General features: G+C 45.7%; 1 protein-coding gene across 1 annotated transcript in view; it reads right to left on the bottom strand.

Moving 5' to 3' along the window:
* Nucleotides 1–27,801, bottom strand: part of LOC126419534 (uncharacterized) — a 373,659-nt gene that overhangs the window by 101,194 nt on the left and 244,664 nt on the right. Inside the window, exon 5 of the mRNA XM_050086723.1 lies at nucleotides 8,657–9,084. Within this exon, the coding sequence (XP_049942680.1) occupies nucleotides 8,657–9,084 (428 nt within the window). The remainder of the gene's footprint in view (nucleotides 1–8,656; nucleotides 9,085–27,801) is intronic.

Genomic DNA, 27,801 nt, shown 5'->3' with positions numbered 1-27,801 from the left:
TTTGTGTTGTCCTCATCATTTCATCATCATTCATGATTGTAAGTGGAGAGATTGGGCTGATAAAATGTTGGGAATTTGTACGGGCGCTGATAACCGCGCAGTTGAGCGCCCCACAAACCAAACATCATCGTCATCATCATCTTTCCTAGCGCTGGGCGAGTCAACCCCTGTATCCCAATGGGGAGGCCACCGCAGTTTGTTGTCGCCTGCTAAGCCACGCAATTCGGCTGTTAAAAGCATCCATCACACTTGATGTTCCTAATCAGTAGCCTAATCAGAAGCTACTGGCTTATCAGATTATTGGTTGTACAGTAACAACCTGTTAAAAAGATCGTACGCAGACTCGCTAGCTGTAGCTTAGTACTCTCTATGAGTAGGCCTGCAACAGAAGAACAAAGCGATGGACAGTTAGACACGGGAACGGGCGATGTTGTCGGTAAACCTTTACCTGCCCTACATCGCCATGGCATAAATGGCTACACAATGTAGAACTGAATTCTTCTGTACGTCATCAGTTAATTGCGAATACAGTGTACACCTTGTGGTACTGAAATAGTCTTTTGACTGTGGTGTACACTTTCGCTATTAACTGCAGACTTTATTTTCACATACACTCCTGGAAATGGAAAAAAGAACACATTGACACCGGTGTGTCAGACCCACCATACTTGCTCCGGACACTGCGAGAGGGCTGTACAAGCAATGATCACACGCACGGCACAGCGGACACACCAGGAACCGCGGTGTTGGCCGTCGAATGGCGCTAGCTGCGCAGCATTTGTGCACCGCCGCCGTCAGTGTCAGCCAGTTTGCCGTGGCATACGGAGCTCCATCGCAGTCTTTAACACTGGTAGCATGCCGCGACAGCGTGGACGTGAACCGTATGTGCAGTTGACGGACTTTGAGCGAGGGCGTATAGTGGGCATGCGGGAGGCCGGGTGGACGTACCGCCGAATTGCTCAACACGTGGGGCGTAAGGTCTCCACAGTACATCGATGTTGTCGCCAGTGGTCGGCGGAAGGTGCACGTGCCCGTCGACCTGGGACCGGACCGCAGCGACGCACGGATGCACGCCAAGACCGTAGGATCCTACGCAGTGCCGTAGGGGACCGCACCGCCACTTCCCAGCAAATTAGGGACACTGTTGCTCCTGGGGTATCGGCGAGGACCATTCGCAACCGTCTCCATGAAGCTGGGCTACGGTCCCGCACACCGTTAGGCCGTCTTCCGCTCACGCCCCAACATCGTGCAGCCCGCCTACAGTGGTGTCGCGACAGGCGTGAATGGAGGGACGAATGGAGACGTGTCGTCTTCAGCGATGAGAGTCGCTTCTGCCTTGGTGCCAATGATAGTCGTATGTGTGTTTGGCGCCGTGCAGGTGAGCGCCACAATCAGGACTGCATACGACCGAGGCACACAGGGCCAACACCCGGCATCATGGTGTGGGGAGCGATCTCCTACACTGGCCGTACACCACTGGTGATCGTCGAGGGGACACTGAATAGTGCACGGTACATCCAAACCGTCATCGAACCCATCGTTCTACCATTCCTAGACCGGCAAGGGAACTTGCTGTTCCAACAGGACAATGCACGTCCGCATGTATCCTGTGCCACCCAACGTGCTCTAGAAGGTGTAAGTCAACTACCCTGGCCAGCAAGATCTCCGGATCTGTCCCCCATTGAGCATGTTTGGGACTGGATGAAGCGTCGTCTCACGCGGTCTGCACGTCCAGCACGAACGCTGGTCCAACTGAGGCGCCAGGTGGAAATGGCATGGCAAGCCGTTCCACAGGACTACATCCAGCATCTCTACGATCGTCTCCATGGGAGAATAGCAGCCTGCATTGCTGCGAAAGGTGGATATACACTGCACTAGTGCCGACATTGTGCATGCTCTGTTGCCTGTGTCTATGTGCCTGTGGTTCTGTCAGTGTGATCATGTGATGTATCTGACACCATGAATGTGTCAATAAAGTTTCCCCTTCCTGGGACAATGAATTCACGGTGTTCTTATTTCAATTTCCAGGAGTGTATTATTAAACATTCAGCAGGTCACTGAAACAGATAATTTGGGGAGTGTCCACACTCCGCCTCCATGACGGCTATAACTCTGCTAGGGTACTTTGAGAGAGGTCTCCGAATGTATGTGGAGGAATCGCAGCGTACTTTCCTCAACAGTCGATTTAAATGGCTCTAAGCACTATGGTTCAAATGGCTCTGAGCACTATGGGACTCAACTGCTGAGGTCATTAGTCCCCTAGAACTTAGAACTAGTTAAACCTAACTAACCTAAGGACATCACAAACATCCATGCCCGAGGCAGGACTCGAACCTGCGACCGTAGCGGTCTTGCGGTTCCAGACTGCAGCGCCTTTAACCGCACGGCCACTTCGGCCGGCTAAGCACTATGGGACTTCACATCTGAGGTCATGAGTCTCCTAGACTTAGACCTAGTTAAACCTGACTAACCTAAGGATTAAACCTAACTAACCTAAGGAAAACACACACATCCTTGCCCGAGGCAGGATTCGAACCTGCGACCGTAACGGTCACGCGTTTCCAGACTGAAGCGCCTAGAACCACTCTGCCACATCGGCCGGCGTAGAGCCCTTCCATGCCTGCACTACTCGTAGCATGATGTCCATCACATAAAGTTTTACTGCTATCTCTACAGTGTGATTAGTATTAAAATGTAGGTGTCACAGGATGCAGGTCTGCGGTGTTGTCTCTATGTCCGAGCACCATCACTCACCAATACGGTCTCACCGGAAGATAGTTGACAGAAAATGATTGAACGGTAGCGGTTTTAAGGGCTGAGTAAAAAAGTGCCATGGGCAAAAATCCTCTGCGATAGTTTGGACGGGAAGTGGGACTAATGACGGGTTTGTGCCCGTAGCGAACTGACGACACAATACTCCACGCCTCCTTTTATATCTGCGGGTCCACCTGTTGTGACTTCTAGTGGTCCATTTCCTGTTACTCAGGGGTGTTCGGATACATTTGATCAGGTAGTGAATGTCAGCGGCCGTAATTCTCGTTCGCAAGCCTTTTCTCTTGTCGGCTGTTGGTGTCGCCGCTCTTAACAACTTGCTGCGAATCACTTTGCTATTCTGAGACATACACTACAGGCCATTAAAATTGCTACACCAAGAAGGAATTCAGATGATAAACGGGTATTCATTGGACAAATATATTATACTAGAACTGACATGTGATTACATTAGCACGCAATTTGGATGCACAGATCCTGAGAAATCAGTACCCAGAACACCCACCTCTGGCCGTAATAACGGCCTTGATACGCCTGGGCATTAATTCAAACAGAGCTTGGATGGCGTGTTCTGGTATAATTGCCCATGCAGCTTCAAGATGATACCACAGCTCATCAATAGTAGTGACTGGCGTATTGTGACGAGCCAGTTGCTCGGCCACCATTGAGCAGACGTTTTCAGTTGGTCAGAGATCTGGAGATTGTGCTGGCCAGGGCAGCAGTCGAACATTTTCTGTATCCAGAAAGGCCCGTACAGGACCTGCAACATGCGGTCGTGCATCATCCTCATGAAATGTAGGGTTTCGCAGGGATCGAATGAAGGGTAGAGCCACGGGTCGTAACATATCTGAAATGTAACGTCCACTGTTCAAAGTGCCGTCAATGCGAACAAGAGGTGACCGAGACGTTTAAACAATGGCAACCCATACCATCACGCCGGGTGATACGCCAGTATGGCGATGACGAATACACCCTTCCAATGTGCGTTCACAGTGATGTCGCCAAACACTGATTCGACCATCATGAGCCTGCCGGTGTGGCCGTGCGGTTCTAACCGCGTCAGTTTGGAACCGCGTGACCGTTACGGTCGCAGGTTCGAATCCTACCTCGGGCATGGATGTGTGTGATGTCCTTATGTTAGTTAGGTTTAAGTAGTTCTAAGTTCTAGGGGACTGATGACCTCAGTAGTTAAGTCCCATAGTGCTCAGAGCCATTTGAACCATTTGACTATCATGATGCTGTAAACAGAACCCGGATTCATCCGAAAAAATTACGTTTTGCCAATCGTGCACCCAGCTTCGTCGATGAGTACACCATCGCAGGCGCTCCTGTCTGTGATGCAGCTTCAAGGGTAACCGCAGCCACGATCTCCGAGCTGATAGTCCATGCTGCTGCAACCGTCGTCCAACTGTTCGTGCAGATAGCTGTTGTCTTGCAAACGTCCCCATCTGTTGACTCAGGGATCGAGACGTAGCTGCACGATCCGTTACAGCCATGCGGATAAGATGCCTATCATCTCGACTGCTAGTGATACGAGGCCGTTGGGATCCAGTACGGCGTTCCGTATTACCCTCCTGAAGCCAGCGATTCCATATTCTGCTAAGAGTTATTGGATCTCGACTAACGCGAGCAGCAGTGTCGCGATACGATATACCACATTCGCTATAGGCTACAATACGACCTTTATCAAAGTCGGAAACGTGATGGTACGTATTTCTCCTCATTGCACCAGACATCACAACGTTTCACCAGGCAACGCCGGTCAACTGCTGTTTGTGTATGAGAAATCGGTTTGGAAACTTTCCTCATGTCAGCACGTCGTAGGTGTCGCCACCGGCGTCAACCTTGTGTGAATGCTCTGAAAAGCTAATTCATTCATTCATTCATTTATTTATTGTTCCGTGGGACCACATTTAGGAGAAGTCTCCATGGTCATGGAACGAGTCAATACATGAAATTATAACACGATTGTAGAAACAGATAAAATGAAATATAAGAAACATATTCAGGTGACAAGTCGTTAGTTTAAATAAAGAAAATCAAGAATGTAACACTGGAATTTGCTTAATTTTTTTTAGCTCTTCCAGGAGCTCCTCGACAGAATAGAAGGAGTGAGCCATGAGGAAACTCTTCAGTTTAGACTTAAAAGTGTTTGGGCTACTGCTAAGATTTTTGAGTTCTTGTGGTAGCATATTGAAAATTGATGCAGCAGAATACTGCACTCCTTTCTGCACAAGAGTCAAGGAAGTGCATTCCACATGCAGATTTGATTTCTGCCTAGTATTAACTGAGTGAAAGCTGCTAACTCTTGGGAATAAGCTAATATTGCTAACAACAAACGACATTAAAGAAAATACATACTGTGAGGGCAATGTCAAAATTCCCAGACTATTGAATAGGGGTCGACAAGAGGTTTTCGAACTTACACCATACATAGCTCGAATAGCCCGTTTTTGAGCCAAAAATACCCTTTTTGAATCAGAAGAATTACCCCAAAAAATAATACCATATGACATAAGCGTATGAAAATATGCGAAGTATACTACTTTTCGTGTTGAAATGTCACTTATTTCAGATACTGTTCTAATGGTAAATAAAGCGGCATTTAGTTTCTGAACAAGATCCTGAACATGGGCTTTCCACAACAGCTTACTATCTATCCGTACACCTAGGAACTTGAACTGTTCCGTCTCGCTTATAACATGCCCATTCTGTCTGATTAAAATGTCAGTTCTTGTTGAATTGTGGGTTAGAAACTGTAAAAACTGAGTCTTACTGTGATTTAGCATCAAATTATTTTCCACAAGCCACGAACTTATATCATGAACTACATTATTTGATAATGTTTCAATATTACACACAAAATCCTTCACTACCAAGGTGGTGTCATCAGCAAACAGAAATATTTTTGAATCACCTGTAATACTAGAAGGCATATCATTTACATAAATAAGAAACAGCAGTGGCCCCAGCACCGACCCTTGGGGAACGCCCCATTTAACAGTGCCCCATTGGGACTGAACATCATTACCACTCTCAATATTGCGGAGGATTACCTTCTGCTTTCTGTTCTTAAAGTAGGAGGCGAACCAATTGTAAGCTACTCCCCTTACTCCATAATGTTCCAACTTCTGCAGTAATATTTTGTGGTCAACACAGTCAAAAGCCTTCGTTAAATCAAAGAAAACACCTAACGTTCGCAACCTTTTATTTAATCCGTCCAAAACCTCACAGAGAAAAGAGACTATAGCATTTTCAGTTGTTAAGCCATTTCTAAAACCAAACTGTACATTTGACAGCAAATTATGTGAATTTAAATGCTGCAGTAACCTTGTATATACAACCCTCTCGATAACTTTAGCAAACACCGATGGCATAGAAATAGGTCTATAATTGTCAACATTATCCCTGTCTCCCTTTTTATAAAGTGGCTTCACTACCGAGTACTTTAATCGGTCAGGAAACCGACCACTCCTAAAGGAAAAGTTACAGATATGGCCAAGTACTGAGCTAACATATGTGGAACAATACTTCAGTATTCTGCTAGATACCCCGTCATATCCATGAGAGTTCTTGGTCTTTAGTGATTTAATTACTAACTCAATCTCCCTCTTGTCAGTATCATGGAGGAGCATTTCAGGTAACAGTCTCGGAACACTTTTTTCTAAGAGCGCTATATGATTCCCTGTTGGGACTAGGTTTCTATTTAGTTCACCTGCTATATTCAGAAAGTGATTATTAAGTACTGTACATATATGCGACTTATCAGTAACACGGACATCCCCACTACGCACTGATTCTATATTCTCGACCTGTCTCTGCAGACCAGCCACTTCCTTTACGACTGACCATATGGTTTTAATTTTATCCTGAGACTTAGCTATTCTATCTGCATACCACATACTTTTTGCCTTCCTAATAACTTTTTTAAGCACCTTACAATACTGTTTGTAATGGGCTGCTGTATTTAGATTTTGACTGTTTCTAACGTTTTGATATAATTGCCACTTTGTTCTACAAGATATTCTTATCCCTTTAGTCAGCCACCCAGGCTGCCTGTTTGTGCTAGTACCCTGTTTTGAACGTTCTAACGGAAAACAACTTTCAAAAAGCACGAGAAAAGTCTTGAGGAAAGCATTATATTTATCGTCTACTGTATCAGCACTATAAACATCTTGCCACTCTTGTTCCTTGATAAGGTTTACAAAAGTCTGTACAGCAACTGGATCAGCTTTCCTAAAAAGTTGGTAACTATCTTTAACATGTGTTGCAGCACAAAAAACTTTTAGACTTAAAATTTGTGCATCATGATCTGAAAGGCCATTCACCTTTTTGCTAACAGAATGCCCTTCTAATAATGACGAATGAACAAAAATATTGTCTATGGTTGTTCTACTGTTCCCTTGCACTCTCGTTGGAAAGAATACGGTTTGCATAAGATTATATGAATTAAGGAGGTCTACCAGCATCCTTTTCCTTGCACAATCACTTATACAATTAATATTGAAGTCACCACATATAACTAACTTTTTGTATCTCCTATAAAGTGAACCAAGAACCTCCTCTAGCTTTAGCAAAAAAGTTGTGAAATCGGAGTCTGGGGATCTATAAATAACAACAGTAAGAAGTTTAGCTCCACTAAATTTAACCACACCTGCACAACATTCAAACACCTTTTCAGTGCAGTACTTTGAAACATCAATTGACTCAAATGGGATACCGTTTTTCACATACATGGCTACTCCCCCACACCGCAAAGAGCTCCTAGAAAAGCTGCCAGCCAACCTGTATCCTGGTAAAGGAAGCCTCTGAATTATCTCCTTATTTAAGAAGTGTTCAGATATACCAATAATTTCAGAGTCAACATCTATAAGCAGTTCACTAACTTTATCTCTAATACCTTGTATATTTTGATGAAATATACTAATTCTCTCATTAATCGGATACCCAAGCTTTGTAGAAAGTGGCTTCTTTGTTAGAGAGACTTCCCTTAAGCAGGAATACCTATCAGCTGACTTCAATCTAAAAAAGGTACAGCTCTAACACCCACAACTACCGGAATTTTCCCATGAGTGATCCCATCACCCCCACCTATGCTGTCACCTACAAGTTTTGCCAACCTCCCCTTCCCATACCTGTTGAGGTGCAGGCCATGTCTAGTGAAACCCGTCCTACTGATAGACTCCACCGACACCACTGAAATGTGACCCATGCCTTCTGTCATCAGCGCACCCCCAAGTCTCATGTTATTACGCCTGACGGCTGTATTAAGATGAGGCCGATCGTGACGCTGAAACAGTTCCACGAAATGCACATTCGTGTTGCCAGTCTGAGTGGCTATCTTTTCCAGGTCACCATCTATGTCATACTCCCCATCCCTATCAATACTATTACCAGCCCCACCCACAATCACTACCTGATCCTCTTTAGTAAAATCCCTACATAACCCCCCTATGTTAAAAGTCACCTGAGCCAATCCTGCATTAGGCTTCACAATGCTGGTGACCTGGTACTCACTCCCCAAAACTTCCTGCAACTGCTGGCCTACACCTCTACCATGAGAACTACCTAACAGCAGAACCTTCTTCTTTCTCTTAGACTTTGCAATCATTTGCATATCACAGCATCTTTCTTCCTGTCGGTTAAATTTCGCGTCTGTAGCACGTCATCTTCGTGGCGTAGCAATTTTAATGACCAGTAGTGTATTATCTCACCTTCAGTACTACCGCATGCAACGGAACACCCGCCCCTACGGCTGTCCGTTCCCTATCACGCCGCCTTCGTAGCTACGGGCCAAATTACTTGTAGGCACCCCATCTCAAGGTGCCACTGCACGATGTTGCGACGTCACTTTAGTTACCTGTGCGAATGTTGATCAACTCACGTGGTGGGCGGTGGCGTCGTCCTGGCGCCAGTCGCGGTACTGGCTACTGTCGTGGTGGAGGCGTCGTGACCGCCGTCAGCCGGCACCCTGGAGTCGGCGACGGTGTGCGGCGGGGTCGGCGTCGTGGCATGCTTCTTCTTGGGTGGGGGCGGCGGGGGCGGCGAGCGGCTGCGGTCCGAGGGCGGCAGCAGCGGCGCGGGCTGCACGCTGCCCGGGGGCCGCTTGCCGGGGCGCGCCCGCCACTCCGCAGCCTCCTTGTCCTCCGCCCCCGCCTCTGCCCCCTCCTCCGTGCCGGCAGAGTTTTTGACTGGCGGCCGCTCCTCGCGGTTCCTCGGGGCCAGCGACGGCCTCTGCTGCTCTATCCAAGGGCCCGTGTGCTCCTCCACAGCAGAAGCGTTGGTGCCTCTAGTTCCGGGCAGTGCATTGTCCTGTCACAACAACACACCAAATACCACTATTAAGTTGAAATCCTGTCTGAGGTTTAACAGATATGGAAACTGTAATTAAAGGAGGGGGCTTTTAACAGGACTTACTGGTCACAAATCACTTATAGCAGACAGTCGAGAAAGCAATAGCAGTATGATGGAAAAATACGAAAGGAAACTGAAAAAGTTGGTCTTAGGCTAAATTTAAAGAAACAATAGTTTTTACTACAGGAGTGAAAACTGATGTGAGGACAAAATGAGGAATAATTGCGGAAGTCGATAAACATAGATATTTAGGATCTGCAATAGCAAAAAATAAGGTGAGCACATATAAAAATAACTCTACAATTAAATTAAGGACGTTGTCAAAAGAAAGGAAAAGGTCACTACTAACCAAAACACAAATGAAGTTTCCTGGAAGATTAAAACTGTGTGCCGGACCGAGACTCGAACTAGGAACCTTTGCCTTTCGCGGGCAAGTGCTCTACCATCTACTCGTCCTCACAGCTTCAATTCTGCCAGTACCTCGTCTCCTACCTTCCAAACTTCACAGAAGCTCTTCTGCGAACCTTGCAGAACTAGCACTCCTGTAGCAAAGGATAACGCGGAGAGATGGCTTAGCCACAGCCTGGGGGATGTTTCCAGGATGAGATTTTCACTCTGCAGGGGAGTGAGCGCTGATATGAAACTTCCTGGCAGATTAAAACCCAGACTCGAACTCGTGCTTGGATAGCGCGGATGGTAGAGCACTTTTCCGCGAAAGGCAAAGATCCCCAGTTCGAGTCTCGGTACGGCACACAGTTTTAATCTGACAGGAAGTTTCATATCAGCGCACACTCCGCCGCAGAGTGAAATTCTCATTCTCAAAAATGGTTGAAATTCTGAACATTCCCATAGTAAGAATGCAAGTCGTGGACATAAAAAAGTGAATCCAAATAAACACCATTGTTCTGAAATGTGTGTTTAGAGAAGGACTCTGAGCCTTTCGTGGACTAGAAGAGTAAAAAATAAAACAGTCTCTGAGAAAATAAACCGAAATACAAAAGGTGTTCCCGTGATGACCTTACAAATCTTTAGGGAAGCTGAAGAAGGATACATGTAATAGTTTCAGGTAAGGGATCCTGGTCTGGAAACGGCAGAGTCGAAAGTTATAAGCGGAAATCGTTCTGAAATTTTTGACAGTCAAATATATGTAACGATAAGTAGTTGTTAAGACTGTAGGACAGGCAGCTTCCACAAAAAAAAAAGGCTCTAAGCACTATATGACTTAACATCTCAAGTCATCAGTCCCCTAGACTTTTAAATCTAACTAACCTAAAGACATCACACACATCCATGCCCGAGGCAGGTTTCGAACCTGTGACCGTAGCAGAAGCGCGGTTCCAGACTGAAGCCAGCTTTCACAGCTAAGGGCCAAAACGAGAGAAAAAGCCGGGTAAACATAGGTTCTAAAATACGTACCTTAAAAGCTGTAGGCACTTGTTCAGTAGAAGAGATAAACAAGAGCTCATAGCTCTTAAGGTATGCACTTTGGAACCCTTGCTTGCTAGACTTTTTTTCTTATTTTGGTCCATACTACCACCTCTGAAAGTTGTCTACCCTACAGTCGTAGCAACTACAGTATTGGTACATGTATTTCGCTGTCAGAGGTATCGTAACGATTTTCGCTTATAACTTCCCACACCAGTGTCCCTTACCTCAAATTGATGTATTTATTCTTGTCCAGCGTCCCTGAAAGTCTGTAACTTCATCACGGAATCTTCCAAGGCCAAAATACTGTGAAGAAGATGAGGAACTTTAGGTATATCACGATAGAAAACCCTACAGTGATCGAAAGCACAGAAGGTCAAAGACGTAGAGGAAAATTAAGGAGCACGTGGACGGAGGGCATAAAAAAAAAGCTCCAGAATGACCCGGTAACAACTGAGGACCAAGTATGTAGATTGCGTGGATACTGCTTACTGGATACATCTGAGGTCATCAGTCCCCTAGACTTAGAACTACTTAAACCTAACTAACCTAAGGACAACACACACATCCATACCCGAGGCAGGATTCGAACCTGCGACCGTAGCAGCAGCGCGATTCCGGACTGAAGCGCCTAGAACCGCTCGGCCACAGTGGACGGCGATAATTATTAAAGTAAAGATCGTTTCTATCTGACAAGTCTAACAATTCTCCTCTTCCGCCTACCCCGCCTCTTCTCTATCGAAATTTACAGATAGATAATCGACGTTTGTGGAAATGTGATACAAGAAGCTTCAGTTAGACACTGGTGCATCATGCTTGATGGTGGACGATTATTCATGATGAAGAATGATCAGGCCGACCTTTGAGTGATGAAGTCAGATCTAGAAATGAAGAAAAATTTCAGCTGGATATACGTTTCACTATTGATGGACTGAGCTTGTACATTGCTGAAATTTCACGATCAGTTATTTATCAAAATTTTAGTTGCGATATGAGCTACAGAACAGTTTGTCCCCAGGAGGATTACTCCACTCCTGACGGATGAAAACAAAAACAATTAATGGGAACTGTACTGACTTCCTTCACTCGATTTCATAAGAATGGTGTAGAGTTTTTAAACTACACTCCTGGAAATTGAAATAAGAACACCGTGAATTCATTGTCCCAGGAAGGGGAAACTTTATTGACACATTCCTGGGGTCAGATACATCACATGATCACACTGACAGAACCACAGGCACATAGACACAGGCAACAGAGCATGCACAATGTCGGCACTAGTACAGTGTATATCCACCTCTCGCAGCAATGCAGGCTGCTATTCTCTCATGGAGACGATCGTAGAGATGCTGGATGTAGTCCTGTGGAACGGCTTGCCATGCCATTTCCACCTGGCGCCTCAGTTGGACCAGCGTTCGTGCTGGACGTGCAGACCGCGTGAGACGACGCTTCATCCAGTCCCAAACATGCTCAATGGGGGACAGATCCGGAGATCTTGCTGGCCAGGGTAGTTGACTTACATCTTCTAGAGAGCACGTTGGGTGGCACGGGATACATGCGGACGTGCATTGTCCTGTTGGAACAGCAAGTTCCCTTGCCGGTCTAGGAATGGTAGAACGATGGGTTCGATGACGGTTTGGATGTACCGTGCACTATTCAGTGTCCCCTCGACGATCACCAGTGGTGTACGGCCAGTGTAGGAGATCGCTCCCCACACCATGATGCCGGGTGTTGGCCCTGTGTGCCTCGGTCGTATGCAGTCCTGATTGTGGCGCTCACCTGCACGGCGCCAAACACGCATACGACCATCATTGGCACTAAGGCAGAAGCGACTCTCATCGCTGAAGACGACACGTCTCCATTCGTCCCTCCATTCACGCCTGTCGCGACACCACTGGAGGCGGGCTGCACGATGTTGAGGCGTGAGCGGAAGACGGCCTAACGGTGTGCGGGACCGTAGCCCAGCTTCATGGAGACGGTTGCGAATGGTTCTCGCCGATACCCCAGGAGCAACAGTGTCCCTAATTTGCTGGGAAGTGGCGGTGCGGTTCCCTACGGCACTGCGTAGGATCCTACGGTCTTGGCGTGCATCCGTGCGTCGCTGCGGTCCGGTCCCAGGTCGACGGGCACGTGCACCTTCCGCCGACCACTGGCGACAACATCGATGTACTGTGGAGACCTCACGCCCCACGTGTTGAGCAATTCGGCGGTACGTCCACCCGGCCTCCCGCATGCCCACTATACGCCCTCGCTCAAAGTCCGTCAACTGCACATACGGTTCACGTCCACGCTGTCGCGGCATACTACCAGTGTTAAAGACTGCGATGGAGCTCCGTATGCCACGGCAAACTGGCTGACACTGACGGCGGCGGTGCACAAATGCTGCGCAGCTAGCGCCATTCGACGGCCAACACCGCGGTTCCTGGTGTGTCCGCTGTGCCGTGCGTGTGATCATTGCTTGTACAGCCCTCTCGCAGTGTCCGGAGCAAGTACGGTGGGTCTGACACACCGGTGTCAATGTGTTCTTTTTTCCATTTCCAGGAGTGTATATTGTTACTAGTGACGAATATAGGTTTCACAAGAAAGTCCATAAAAAAAGCACTAGTCAGTAGAATGGCATTCACGATCCCCGACAAATCCGAAAAAAATCAAATTCTGAGCACTAAAATGTTTGGTGACGGTGGTTTGGAAACAAAATGGCATCACCAACATTATCCCTACAGGAGGGCTCTACATTCAGCTGTCTACTATCAGACCATCACTGACCACGCCACCCCGTTGAAAATAAACGTCGTGGGTTGTCGTCAAGGTCTGTTGGGGCTCTTCACGATAACGCTCATCGTCACTTGACTACGATGAGAGAGGATTTGCTTCGGCTGTTTAAATGGGAAATTTTTCAGCATAAGCCTTTTATCCCAGAGCGATTTCCTTCTCTTTCGCAAATCGAAGGATTTTTTTCAGCGAAAAGCATTGTGGAGACGAAAATAAACTGAACGAGGACGTTAGTGACTGCTTCAACAACTTTGCGGCAACTGAGTACACAGGAGGAGGTGAACTTGTGGAGGCTACGGTAGATGTTTATAAATCAAAAGCGACTGCTTAGTAAATGCATAGGTATCAAAATGTGTTAAAAATAAGATTTATTCCATTATCTTGGATGACAATGTCCATAGAAAGGAACGTTCTTAATTTTTATAATGGTCCTCGTATCTTTGTCACATTTATGATGTAACTGGACAACTGTGACATTATCGAACTACTTTTATACTGAAGGCATAGTCTGTCTTTACATTTTGTTAACGCTGATGACCGATCCGTGACTCCTTGTCGCTTTTTCTGCTTTCGCCTCGACTGTGCTACGCCATTTTCTGAGCACCATTGTCTCCACTTCTCTTATGGCTCCCGGTTCTTCGAATAGAGACAGTCTGCCACTTCGTTTTCCATCAGTCGTACTTGTCTGACTGCACTCGTAACCACTGTAATACATGCTGCTGAATTGTTGCCGTACACTTCCACCAAACCAACGTAGAGTGTTGCTGCGCTGTTCCCCACCAAACGCAGAAAAGTGAAGCACACTCCACTTGAAGGAAGGAAGAAAGATTAGGGTCGACATGGACACCCTTTCAAAGGAACCGTCTCGGCTTTTGTCTGGTGCAATTTGCAGAAACCACGAAATACTAAATTGAGATGGTCGGACACGGTTTTGAACCGTCGTACTCACGAATGTGAGTTCAGTGTGAACCACTGCGCCATCTTTCTGGACAAAGCAACTTCAGTGCTTACCAAGACTGTAAATGAACAAAGCGTTACCTAACATTATTTTTCCAAGGTGATAATTAAAACAACTACTTAATGCACAGCCAATGCCTAACATGATATCGATAAACAAACTAAAACACATTCACAAACACTAGGGTTTCAAGTTTTTGTCTGTTACACATCCTCCCAGAATAAAGAATAGGTCCCACACGACGTTTTTGACTAAAGTTTTCTGGAGGCTTCTGCTGGACGTAATGCAAATGCTGGGACGAAAAGTCACTCCCAAATGCTTGAAACTGGTACTGCCTCTGCCCCTCTACCAACCCCTCTTCTATTTTGCTGAAAGAAACCTTGACTTTACAGTAGGCAGAAAATAAAAACAGTATACTTACCTACAGAAGGAACATAGCACTCCCGTGTGAAACAACGAATCTGTAATTACTACAAGGAAGACTTTGACGCTGTGCTTTGCTTTTCTTAAATTACTTTCTAACGGTGCAAGCGAAAGTATCACCTTTGCATCCGTTAGTAGAATAGTGGAGGGTTCCAGGCGCTAACACAGGAAACTCATGTGTATTGTACAATTTAATCAAATCCTTGCACATAAGAAACTAAGTCGTAAAATTTGTAATTACCGTCACAGTCATACTGGATAGTTACCTGCATAAAATCTTTCTAAACAAATCATCAGTAACACCTATACGAGAAAGAATAAGGCATTGGGTACCATAAGTTATTTGTTAAGGTCAGAATACGCGTGGAGAATAGTCGACAACAGCGTGAACTGTCGGTTAGCAGCTGTCAGAACTGTCAGACTCGCTCGCCGTTAACTGATCGATGGCATAATGCAGCTAGAGTGGTGATGCGCACCGCCCAGCCATCGTCTAACAACAACGTTATAACATGTCTGGTCATGTGCATGCAGATGGAAGCACGGTAGTCGCAGTGTAATCGCCGGCACTCCCTTAATTCAAAGTAAAATTTTGTTAATAACTACTTCTTTCAATTGTAGAAGCTATTTCTGTGGCATACAAAACTTATCGCGTCTCATTATTGCTTTCCCGTTACTCCCTGTTTCATAGAAACACTTAGTAGCACATTACTGGACCACTTTCGCAGACATGGTGAAGGCAGGATTAGATTGATAGTACTCTATGTCTCAGTGGAACCAAAATAAACCTTAACGTGTAGCAAAACAAACATTGCTCTATGACACACACGTGTATAGATTTTCAAAATACACTTGTTTTATGGCAGATGTAGATTTCAAACCTATTATCAAAGTCATGCAGACCCAAAGAAAATCGAAGTAGTACAACAGGAATTAAAACAACGAGGATACGATTTGTTATTCAGTTCGAAAGATAGGATCACACCTTTTAGTACTGCCATGTCTCGGCCGACGTCCTACCACTTTGGTAACACCGGTTCCCGCCCGATCACTTAAGTATGCAACGCTAGACCCGGTTAGTACTTGGATGGGTGACCTTCTAGGGAAAACCGGGTGTCGTCGGCTGGAAGACACGCAAGTTCCCCAAGTAGCGTCCAGATGAAAAACTTGCGCAAGGCTTTGGTGTCATACTACTTTGTCCGCTCCTTTTAGCTGAGTACTCAGTGCGCCTGACTGCCATTCAGAAGGCCCATGATCGATTCCCAGCCGGATCGAAGATTTTCTCCTCTTGCGGGCCGAATGTTGTGTTGTCTTCGTCATCCTTTCATCAGAAATGACACGCTAGTTACCCAATGAGGTGTCAACTAAAGAGACTTGGATCTCGGCGGCCCAACTTCCCCACGTGGGGGGGCTCACGGTCATCAAAGGTATACGATCGTCATTATCACTGTCCATGTCCGATTTTTCTGTTTCTTTCAAGCAAGAACACAGCGCTACAGATCCTCAACTTCTATTGCAAAAACGGATGGGGGCCACAACAACGCAAATGTTGAAAATCAAGGTACACCAGCGGCAACTCTTTTTTCTAAATACTGAAAACTTCGAACATGAGCGTCATCAGAATACTCAAATCGTATAGTGGAACACCTGGAACTATGAACTGGTGACCGACTTACCAAAAACATCTAAAGCTTTACGTAAACCTCATAATAAATAAAAATCGCAGACCAGGTCCTCTTATCCTCATATCACGTCAGAGTGGTAAACAAATCACGTCGAAACAATAATCGAAGAAAAAGAACTCGGGCGAAAGCGAATGAAAACCTATATCCCAAAATTTATAGACATTCGATGCAAGCCAAATCTATGGATGCATAATAGGTGTAGGAGCTAATAGCATTTTGCTTAAAGGGTTGCCCTTATCAGACAAATCGCGCAGGGAAACGACATGAGCGCAATCCAAGCTCCGAACACCACTCAAGAGACAGAGCACATTGCATGTCCTGCGTTCACTGTTTCGACGTACTTCGTAATTATTCCATTATTCAAACACATAGTACTTACCAACTGCTAGCTCTAAGTAGTCGTTACGGACATGGTCATTATATTGCCGGCCGTTGTGGCCAAACGGATCTAGGCGCTTCAGTCTGGAACCGCGTGACTGCTACGGTCGCACGTTCGAATCCTGCCTCGGGCATGGAGGTATGTGATGTCCTTAGGTTAGTCCGGTTTAATTAGTTCTAAGTTCTAGGGGTCTGTTGACCTCAGATGTTAAGTCCCATAGTGCTCAGAGCCATTTGACATTATATCATTTTCATTGAGATGCCACCGTTTTGAGTTAAAGATATTTTACGTAACAAAGTGTGTTCAGCACTGGCCAATCATGAAAGAAGTCATTATTGAATAGCTGAATAGACAAGTGGTCAGAACGAACGATGCTCTGTGTGGAAGTAAAAGCCTACACTGTGTTTCACAACGTCAGCTGACGATCGAGCCAGTGTCACTCGCTATTTAAGTAGGCGTCAGCTGTAAAATTCAAAAGTTCACTTACAGCGCCGTTTAGCGTTGGTAATGACTTGATAGAGAGGCTACCAGGGTAATAACTTCCGTTAGGTTACACAAAGATTGCAAGATTTAACATGTCCAGCATCTTGGCTGCAACTACATTTAATGCTAACCCAATCCGGACGCGAGGACCGTATACGTGGCCCGAGGCGGCAGTCGCTATGGGAAGCGAGGCCCGCATATGTGCCGTGATTGTCGCGTCATACTCGCAGTGCTGTGTCTAAGGACTGGCTTGGAGTATCGACACGGGACGGGGCGCACTCTGTTGGGAAAAATGTAAACTACACGTGGAGCGCGGGTGATCGGCACGTGCTAAACCTCTCTCTCCACAGTCTTCCCCTAAGCGCTCGGCTACTTGGTCGCGCTGTTGCTAGGGAGCTCGCGTGACACCTGGCAAAGCTGTAAAGTTAGTTTTAAGCAAATTTTATGAAATTTTGTAGTTTATTGACATAAATCAAATTTTTCATCCCTCAAAATGGACTTTTTATTTTTCTTCCCACGGACGTCCCATAAGAGATGAAATTTTATTTTATATGTTGTTTTAAAACTGAGACTTTAAAGAATAACATACAACTTATTTTAATATGTCTAATTCAATGCATCACGTCTCAACTAAAAAAAAGTAAAATAATCAAATTTTTCATTTTTTTCTATTTTAACACCACCGCCAAGTCAAAAAGTGCGCTATCTGGATAATGAAAATAGTATGGCAGTAAAGAGAGTGCTTTAACCTTCATTTTTAAAAATAATTATACCGATAAGTCATAAACGGTAAACTTTATAAGCGACGAAATAAACCTAAGGTATATGGAACCCGCACAGCACCGCCGAATTGCTCCGCTTTGGGGAAACGCGCTCCATCCCGAAAGGGCTAAATCTTTCTCCGTCCTACGCTCCATTTAAGCCATAAGACTCTGCGGCTAACCCAGAGCCATGCTACATTCCAGAGTAGATTAAATCTTTACCCATTATCACCAGCATGTCTTCCCTCTTGACTGTCTTGCTTCTGCCCAACAATGAACCAATATTTCTGCGATATTTCCAACAATATTTCAGCTTTCCTCTTCCCTATCACTTCCAGTTATTTTTTTTCTTTTCATCCCATTTGTTAACTTTACCCCCGAACATTTTACTTCTCTAGGTTTGATTCCTTATGTACTGCTGCCATTTTGTCAGCATGTCAGTGTTTCCATTAGACATAAATTTAACGAGAATAGAATGCTAATAAAACTGACATTACTACAAAAATATATATTCATGACTGCATCTATTACTACTATTATTATTATTATTATTATTGTAACTGCTGTTATTATGGCAAGCTCATGTACTATACCCCCGTCGGAGGTTCGAGTCCTCCCTCGGCCATGGGTGTGTGTGTGTTGTTCTTAGCGTACGTTAGTTTAAGTTAGATTAAGTAGTGAGTACGTCTAAGGACCGATGACCTCAGCAGTTTTGTCGCACAGGAATGTTGTGGACTGGCAAGACAGCCAATCCACTGTGACGGGTAGCCGAAAGGCACGCGTTTAAGCTCACGCAGGCTGGCGTGAGGTCTGGAACAGTTAAAGGAGGTGAGACTAGTAAAAAAAGGTACGTGGCTTCTGGAATACTTAACTTTAATCCATAATTGGTGAACATCGGTCTGGCGGTACATGCATCACAAGATAAATAGCAAATGATAATGGCGCCTTGCTAGGTTGTAGCAAATGACGTAGCTGAAGGCTATGCTAACTATCGTCTCGGCAACTGAGAGCGTAATTTGTCAGTGAACCATCGATAGCAAGTCGGCTGTACAACTGGGGCGAGTGCTAGGAAGTGTCTCTAGATCTGCCGTGTGGCGGCGCTCGGTCTGCAATCACTGACAGTGGCGACACGCGGGTCCGACGTATACTAACGGACTGCGGCCGATTTAAAGGCTACCACCTAGCAAGTGTGGTGTCTGGCGGTGACACCACAAGGAATATACCACAAATTTTCAAAAATTGTCATGTACTGTATACACTGCCTGATGAAATATGTGAATCCCCAGAAGGAGAGGAGGAAACAAAATGAAACTTCACGGGCTGAGAGGGTATGTGATCTGCCAAAAGTGCTAAGAACTTGGTAGCCTGAACCCTCTAATCAGTGCGTCGATGCACTTCCTCTTGCCTGGATGCATGCACTGAACCGACTGCTAAGGATGTCGTAAAGCCGTTGTATCCTCCCTTGTAATAAGATGGCTCACTGCTGTTGTAACTGTCCCGTCATATCCCGGATACCGGCGCTGTAACGGAGTTGGCATTCGAACTGGTCTAACGGCGCTAGATCTGGGGATCTTGTTGGCCACAGGACACTGTCCCACGAGAGACAACACTTGGCAGTGCAGGATGACCGTGACGTAGCATTGTGCCGTCAGAGATCCCATCTTCAATACCAGCATGACCTGAAGTCACACCCGACAGCTCCATACAACATGGAACCAGGAGCAACTTCACTGTGCCTCTCGAAAACATTGTAAGAATGGCATCTCTCCCCACATTTCCGTCACTCTCGCCAATGACTGTCACCTGGGGTAGAGTTGAACGGCGTTTCATCGCTGAACATAAAGCAACGCCGTTCAGTAGCAGTACATGCTTCCCACTCCCGGCATCACTCCAAACGCAGCAGTTTGTGTTTTGGTGTTAACGGCAGCGTATGGATGGGACCGTAATTCCATAGTCTGGCTGCTACTGTTCTCCAGCCAAAGGCTTTGGATGACACAGGCGGTAGCAGGGAGTCTATTAACTATTCTCAAATGGCAGGCTCAGAAGTGTAGGCGTTGCGATATGACAAATGCCCAATACAGTGATTCGCCCATGTCCTAGTCAGGGGTGATGGAATGGAACCTTGACAATGAGTGTGCCTGGCCTTACAACCCGTAAAGTTCAACATCGGGCCACTGCCACATGCGAATGCATCACAAATCTGGATATTGCACGATACGACCAACCGAACAAATGGAGACTCACAATGAGACCCTTTTCAAACTCTGCTAGGTGCTGATAACGCAGTCTCATACGAGTAGTCAGCATCCCCGTATCCTTCAGAGATCTGTCAACGTCTGAGGCTGTTCATCCTCTCCTATACACGCTACCATGCCTAGTAACAACGCAAAACACGAACAACGTTAATGCACTCTGGTTGCTGTACCACGCCGGCCGTTGTGGCGGAGCGGTTCTAGGCGCTTCAGTTCGGAACCGCGTTGCTGCTACGGTCGCAGGTTCGAATCCTGTCTCGGACATGGATGTGGGTACTGTCCTCAGGTTAGTTAGATTTAAGTAGTTCTAAGTCTAGGGGACTGATGATCTCAGAAGTTAAGTCCCATAGTGCTCAGAGCCATTTGAACCATTTGCTGTACCACTTGTCGCAAGAAATTGCAACTCTAATCATTTATGTATCTGCCGACGGTGTGTACATGTACGAACTTACATTGACATCCTACCGTGTATTCTGGGTATCTGTAGTTTTTCAGGCAGTGTACATTAATACTGACTAACAAAGAAAGTGTTGTTAGATGTAAGAAACAGCATGGTGAATGAAATACATACATCAAAAAAAGATTAGCATCACGCCGGTTCTCAGAACTCCTGAAGATAGACGACGCCTATGGATATTGTATCACAGACACAGTCCCTTTGACTGTTCAGATATGTCACTAAACCCGCCCAACCATGCATGAGCGGCGCCTATTAGACGGAGGGCGTCCTACAGCCGATCAGTTCCAGTCATTCCACCAGGAAGGAGGTACACGGCTCGTGTTGTCAGAAGCTCAACCACGCCTAGACGGTCAATACCACGATTCGATCGCGTCCGCTTTGTTACTTTGTGCCAGGATTGGCTCTCGACAGGGAAGTGTCCAGGCGTCTCGGAGCGAAACAAAGCGACGTTATTCGGTCATGGAGGAGATACAGAGAAACAGGAACTGTATATGACATGTCTCAATCCGGCCGCCCAACGGAGTGGATGACCGTTACCTACGGATAATGGCTCGGAGGAACCCTAACAGCAAAGCCACCATGTTGAATAATGCTTTTCGTGCAGCCACAGGACGTCGTGTTACGACCCAAACTGTGCTCAATAGGCTGCATGATATGCAGCTTCACTCCCGACGTCCGTGGCGAGGTCCATCTTTGCAACCATGACACTATGCAGCGCGGTACAGATGGGCTCAACAACATGTCGAATGGACCGCTCAGGATTAGCATAACGTTCTCTTCACCGATGAGTGTCGCATATGCCTTCAACCATACAATCGTCGGAGACGTGTTTGGAGGCAACCCGGTCAGGCTGAACGCCTTTGACACACTGTCCACCGAGTACAGCAAGGTGAAGGTTCCCCGATGTTTTGGGATGGCATTATGTGGGACCGACATACGCCGCTGGTGGTCGTGGAAGGCGCCGTAACGGCTGTACGATACATGAATGCCATACTGCGACCGATAGTGCAATCATATCAGCAGGTTATTAGCGTGGCATTCGTCTTCATGGACGACAATTTGCGCCCCCATCGTGCACATCTTGTGAATGACTTCCTTCAGGATAACGACATTGCTCGACTAGAGGGGCCAGCATGTTCTCCAGACATGAACCCTATCGAACATGCCTGGGATACACTGAAAAGGGCTGTTTATGCACGACGTGACCCACCAACCACTCTGAGGGTTCTACACCGCCGCGCGGGGTTAGCCGAGCGGTCTAGGGCGCTGCAGTCATGGACTGTGCGGCTGGTCCCGGCGGAGGTTCGAGTCCTCCCTCGGGCATAGGTGTGTGTGTTTGTCCTTAGGATAATTTAGGTTAAGTAGTGTGTAAGCTTAGGGACTGATGACCTTAGCAGTTAAGTCCCATAAGATTTCACACACATTTGAACATTTTTTGATCTACGCCGAATCGACGTTGTGGAGTGAGACAATCTGGACCAACAATGCCTTGATGAACTTGTGGATACTATGCCACGACGAATACAGGCATGCATTAATGCAAGAGGACGTGCTACTGGGTACCAGAAGTACCGGTGTGTACAGCAATCTGGACCACCACCTATGAGGGACTCGCTGTATGGTGGTACAACATGCAATGTGTGGTTTTCATGAGCAATAAAAAGGACAGAAATGATGTTTATGTTGATATCTAGTCCAATTTTCTGTACAGGTTCCGAAACTCTCGGAACCGAGGTGATGCAAAACTTTTTTTGATGCGTGTATATGAATAAATAAGTGAAAGTTTATAAATCTAATGACACATTTCGAATCACAGTGAACAGGAAAACATCCTTTATGCAACAGACAGATGTGTCATAGCAGTACTGGCTCACCAGTCGACTTTCAGGATTCAGACACCAAACACAGCTGTTGAGCAGTGCCTGCCCCACTTCACCAAAAATTTCGTGCACCTGGCTAATACTTTCGGAACCCGCAGATATAAAAGCCACAAGATTTGTCTTTAACAGTTTGCAATAAACTAAATTCTTCCCATGGGCCCTCGGTAAGTAGTCCACTGATCCAAATGGTAATCTTTGTGGCCAGCCAATATGTCCTCCTTTTTCGCTGCGCCACTCTTCCTGGATCCATCGTTCCCTCCATTGCACGCAATCGCCACACGCAGCTGCAGTATGCAGCGTGAAAGTTTCCTCATTTCAGCCGTCGCAGCGATTACATTCTCCGCCTCATCATACCCGAAGTAAAGAGGTTAACATCAGGCAGTGACGAATGTCTAACAAGACTTTTTCGGCTTTCACTTTCCTGAATGCTCTACGAAGTACTAACATGTATGTATGTGTGGTGTACACATATTCATTTGACCAAGTGAGTCCGCTACAGACACTCACTTGGTTTCGTCGTGTAACGTTTCCTTATCTAAATTAATATCGAGTCATATATTTTATATATATGTAATGGACAAAAATTATTTTTGATTGTGGTGTTATTAAAGCATGGTCAAGACATGTTGATTATTTCAGAGTACTTTCTGTTAATGAGGATGCCGGCTTGGTTAAAAGCCGTTTTCATTATCTGTTGAGAGACCACAACAATCCTCTCACGTATGCGGAATGCTATAATGACGCCTTATAAATATCAAATGGCTCAAGTGGCTCTAAGCACTATGGGACTTAACATGTGAGGTCATCAGTCCCCTATACTTAGAGCTACTTAAACCTAACTAACCTAAGGACATCACACACATCCATGCCCGAGGCATGATTCGAACCTGCGACCGTAGCAGCAGCGCCGTTCCGGAGTGAAGCGCCTAGAACCGCGCGGTCGCATTATATTATTAAAACTGTTTTTCTTTTGTTTACTATTAAGTATATTTTCTTCAAACATCTGCGCTAAAAGTGTTAGTTAGAGAATGTCAAATCACTTTCGATAATCAGTTCCAACAAATGATATCAGTGTGGTCAATCCACAGTGGCTATCATAACTTAATGAGTGTAGGCATTTAGGTTCTCCTATGCTTTCCAACCGCCCATTCGCTGTGTCATGGCACCTCGTTTAGTGCTAGCTAACGAAGCTGCTCTTTAAACGCTACTAATAACTTCCTACACATAATTTCTGCCATGAAATCGATTGACTTAATGCAGTTTGTTAATGAAGCCTGTAAATCTGAATAATACGTGTTTGGAGTTAAGCAAATTATGGAACACTAGGGTAAGCTAGACTATGTCATGCTGCGATTCCATCTTGAAACAACACACAATTAATACAAGAACCTTCTTGTGATATGTGCGTGTAGTACCGAAATTGATTATTAATCCTTAGATAACATATAACCCACTTTCAATAATGTTGTTTGGGAAACAATAGTGCAGGATACTGCAAATTTTGGTTTTCGATAGAAGGAATGTGTACAGGCTGTTTCGCAACAATCGACAGCTTTGCTCCTCCCCTCTTCCCACCCACGGATTGCACTGCCAGCATACAGACCGATAACGATCGGTGGTTCACGTCATTTGTTAGTGTCGCGAATAGACGGGAGAGACGTAAATAAATTAAGAATTAAGTGGTAGAAAATGCTCAGCGTGGTCGGTACTTTCTTTATTACATGTAGCAGTATCATGGTAGCAATCTACGCCACGGGTAGGCGCTACAGTTGACGAAGTGAGGTAAACCACGCGAGGGGTAATTCCTGCACCGTTACTATATCAGAGGACTGACAAGGCACATTCCACTGCACTGTGTACTTGCGTTCCTACTCCCCTATCGTTACTTGTCAGAATGTGGGGGATATGGGACAAGTAGTGGGCGGGGATTAATTCCTACCAATCTCTACGATCAAGTTCGCCCTGATAGCTGAGTGGTCAGCGCAACTATCTGTCACGCCAAGCGGCCCGGGTTCCATTCGCGGCTGGGTCGGAGATTTTTCACAGCTCAGGGACTGGGTGTTGTGTTGTCCTCATTATCATTTCATCATCATCAGTGGAAGGCAACGGGAAAGCACCACTGGAATCACTTCCCTAGACGCTCATATGGTGGACCTCTTTGACGAGGCTTCCCCCATGACAAGACCTGCCGTAAGGCAGAACACAAAGTTTTAAGTTTTATGATCAAACAGTACCACCGCGCAGCAGCAGCCACCGCACATTTGTGTTCAAGTGTTCTGTTGGATTTTGAACGTGTTCTACGTAACTGATAGTACGATACAGCTTCTGGAAAACAGTTTCACCATTTACTGTAATGACAACAAAGTTTAATTTGGATAGTCACTGTTGAGTCCTTCATATACGAATTGATGAAGATTGCAATGGAAAAATAAAACATTCAGTAGATCTGATCAGATGGAAAAATAAAATATTCAGCAGATCTGATCAGATGAAAAAAAAAAACATTCAGTAGATGTGATCAGACATTTAAGTTGTTCTAATTTTACCATAAGAATCACTTCTAACGCAGAGGATATAGAAATATATTTTATGTATTTTCATTCATTAAAATCCAGTGGGTAGTTGCACACCTACGTAAAAGGACATTACTGCATAACGGAATGTAATTAGAATTACGTGCGACCCCTAGATACGGGTATCCCGGCAACAACACAGATATTCATCTACGATTTTTCTTAGGTTGATAAAAGTCAAATCTATATTTGCAGCATTCTACATTCTATAACTATCTTGACTGGTATTCACCCTTCAAATTGTGAAGCTATCTGGGAAAAAACACGGGAGCAGAAAGGTTTATTACAGCTTGTACAGATAACGGACTGCTCCTACAACGCCCAGTGCTTGGGATGTGGCGAGAAAGAGGTTTCACTGTCTGAAAAATAGTAATACAGAAATAAGTCGCATTATATTTTGAAAGTGAGGGAGAAATTTCAGTCGTGCCGAATAATTTGATGTGACTGTTAATTCAAAACGGTTGTGAAGTTAGATATCTTGTTTCGATACTTTGCTTCAGGGATATCGCAGTGATTAGTGACCTAATTGACCAACCTATTGACCAAAAGACTCGTATTGGTGTGGAATGGCGCCAAAATTCGGGTCCAGTCACAATAATTTTGTTTCTCGTGGTTTCCGCAGGTCAGTTCATCTGAATCTTAGCACAGTTCGTTCTACGAAACCAAACAATGTGGTTCAGTTCCTAGGAAACTGGACCAGTCGTTAGTTAAATTCGCCATTGCGCCATCCATTGGTTCTCTAAATTGGTTAATGACTTAGTTCGTTTGAAAGGGCAGTTTCCTTCTCCACTCTTTTGCCACCCTAATCCTTCATTTCTAGGTTGTCTTCAATAACCTCGACGTCGATGCAAATTTAAACACTAATCCTGCTTCCTTCCGGAAGAAGACAGAAAATTTGTTCCCCCTTATGAACCCAGCGTTCCGTTCTGATATTGTCCATTTTAAGGATCGTAAGTAACGTTGTGAAGGTAGTTGTTATAATTACTTCAGCGTAAAACCACTAATGTTTGCTTCTCTGTGCTAGACCTATATATACAAGCAGTAAAGTCACAAAATAAAAACAAAGTCATTCGCACGTGAAGTTCGGTAGATCAGTGTTTGAAAACAATTACACTCTCCCGTCACAGTAATGTCTACCTGTCAAAGGCCACAATAAGCAAAATGGTTCAAATGGCTCTGAGCATTATGGGACTTAACACCTGAGGTCATCAGTCCCCTATAACTTAGAACTACTTAAACCTAACTAACCTAAGGACATCACACACATCCATGCCCGAGGCAGGATTCGAACCTGCGACCGTAGCGGTCACACGGTTCCACACTGAAGCGCAGAATAAGCACCTTTTGCAGTGCGTACCGCTGCTAGACGTGAAGGAAGAGAGTCAGTGGAGTTCTGGAAGGTGCCGACAGAAATGTGGAGCCACGCTGACTCCAACACTGTGGCCAGGTGCGCTAGGTTTCTCGCTTGGGGATCCATGGTCCGAACAGCCCATCGGGGTGGCCTAACACATTCTCGATTGCGTTTCGAACTGATTCGTAGCCAAGGGAGTACGGCAAACTGATCCTGGTGCTCTGCGAACCACGCACGTGTACTGCAGGCTGTGTGACACGTCGCATTTCCCGCTGGTGGATGTCATCGTGTCGAGAAAAACCAAACTGCATGTAGAGGCGGAAGTGGTCCCGAACGATAGACGCATACTTGTGTTGACCCCTTGTGTCTTCCATAATGACGAGATCACCCAGGGAATGCCACGAAAACCATTCCCCGCCCGCCCCCCCCCCCTCCCAGCCATAACGTCCCCTATTCTGCCCTAGACCCTGCCGACGATAGTTCAACAGTGCTTTGCTTTAAGACGTTACACGCCGATGGAGGATAAGAAGTGATTCGTCTGAAATTACCATCCGTCGCCACTCAGTACCATGCAAATTCCAGCTTTCGCTGCCGATGAACAACAGTCAGCACGATTACACGAAACAGATGCCTGTTGCGCAGGGACATACGCAGCAACGTTCGCCGAACGGTCGTTGAAGAGATTCTATTGGTAGCTACTGTTTTCATCTGAGCTGTCATTTAGCATTTGCACGTTTGTTCGCCTATACACATCTCCACAGCCCTCGTTTAGCACCAACACCTATGGCCAGTGGTGCACCACAGTTCTCCGACGCCGGTTTTGGATAGCGCCATTTTGCCATGCACGGTATACTTTAACCAGAGCGGTACAGTTTACAAACTAAGCCGTTTCGGAAATCCTTCCTCCTTTGCTCAAAATCAAATGACCATGCCCTTAAATCGCTCCGTTTCCGCATTACGACGACGACTCCGCCGTTTTCCGCCCCCTCCGGCACGCTTTATTGCCCTCCACAGTGAATCCTCATTGCAGCTTGACTTAGAACATAGGGGTGATCCCATTAATATGACTGCACCGTGTGACTAGTCACCCCCTAAATGGCATAGAAGAGGTATTAGAGGTGATGCAGATAGAGAAGAAAGGGAGAAAGCTTGATGTACTCGAACAGCTTCAAACAGGAATTCTCTGAGGTTGGCTCGAAAATTTACTTACTTTACAAACGGACGAGAGTGATAAAGCTTTCTTCTATGATTTTCTTGGATCTATTTTTTTTTTAAC

This window comes from Schistocerca serialis, chromosome 9 (genome assembly GCF_023864345.2).
Source record: "Schistocerca serialis cubense isolate TAMUIC-IGC-003099 chromosome 9, iqSchSeri2.2, whole genome shotgun sequence".
NCBI classification, from domain to species: Eukaryota; Metazoa; Arthropoda; class Insecta; order Orthoptera; family Acrididae; genus Schistocerca; species Schistocerca serialis.
This window is presented reverse-complemented; position numbering and strand designations above follow the sequence as displayed.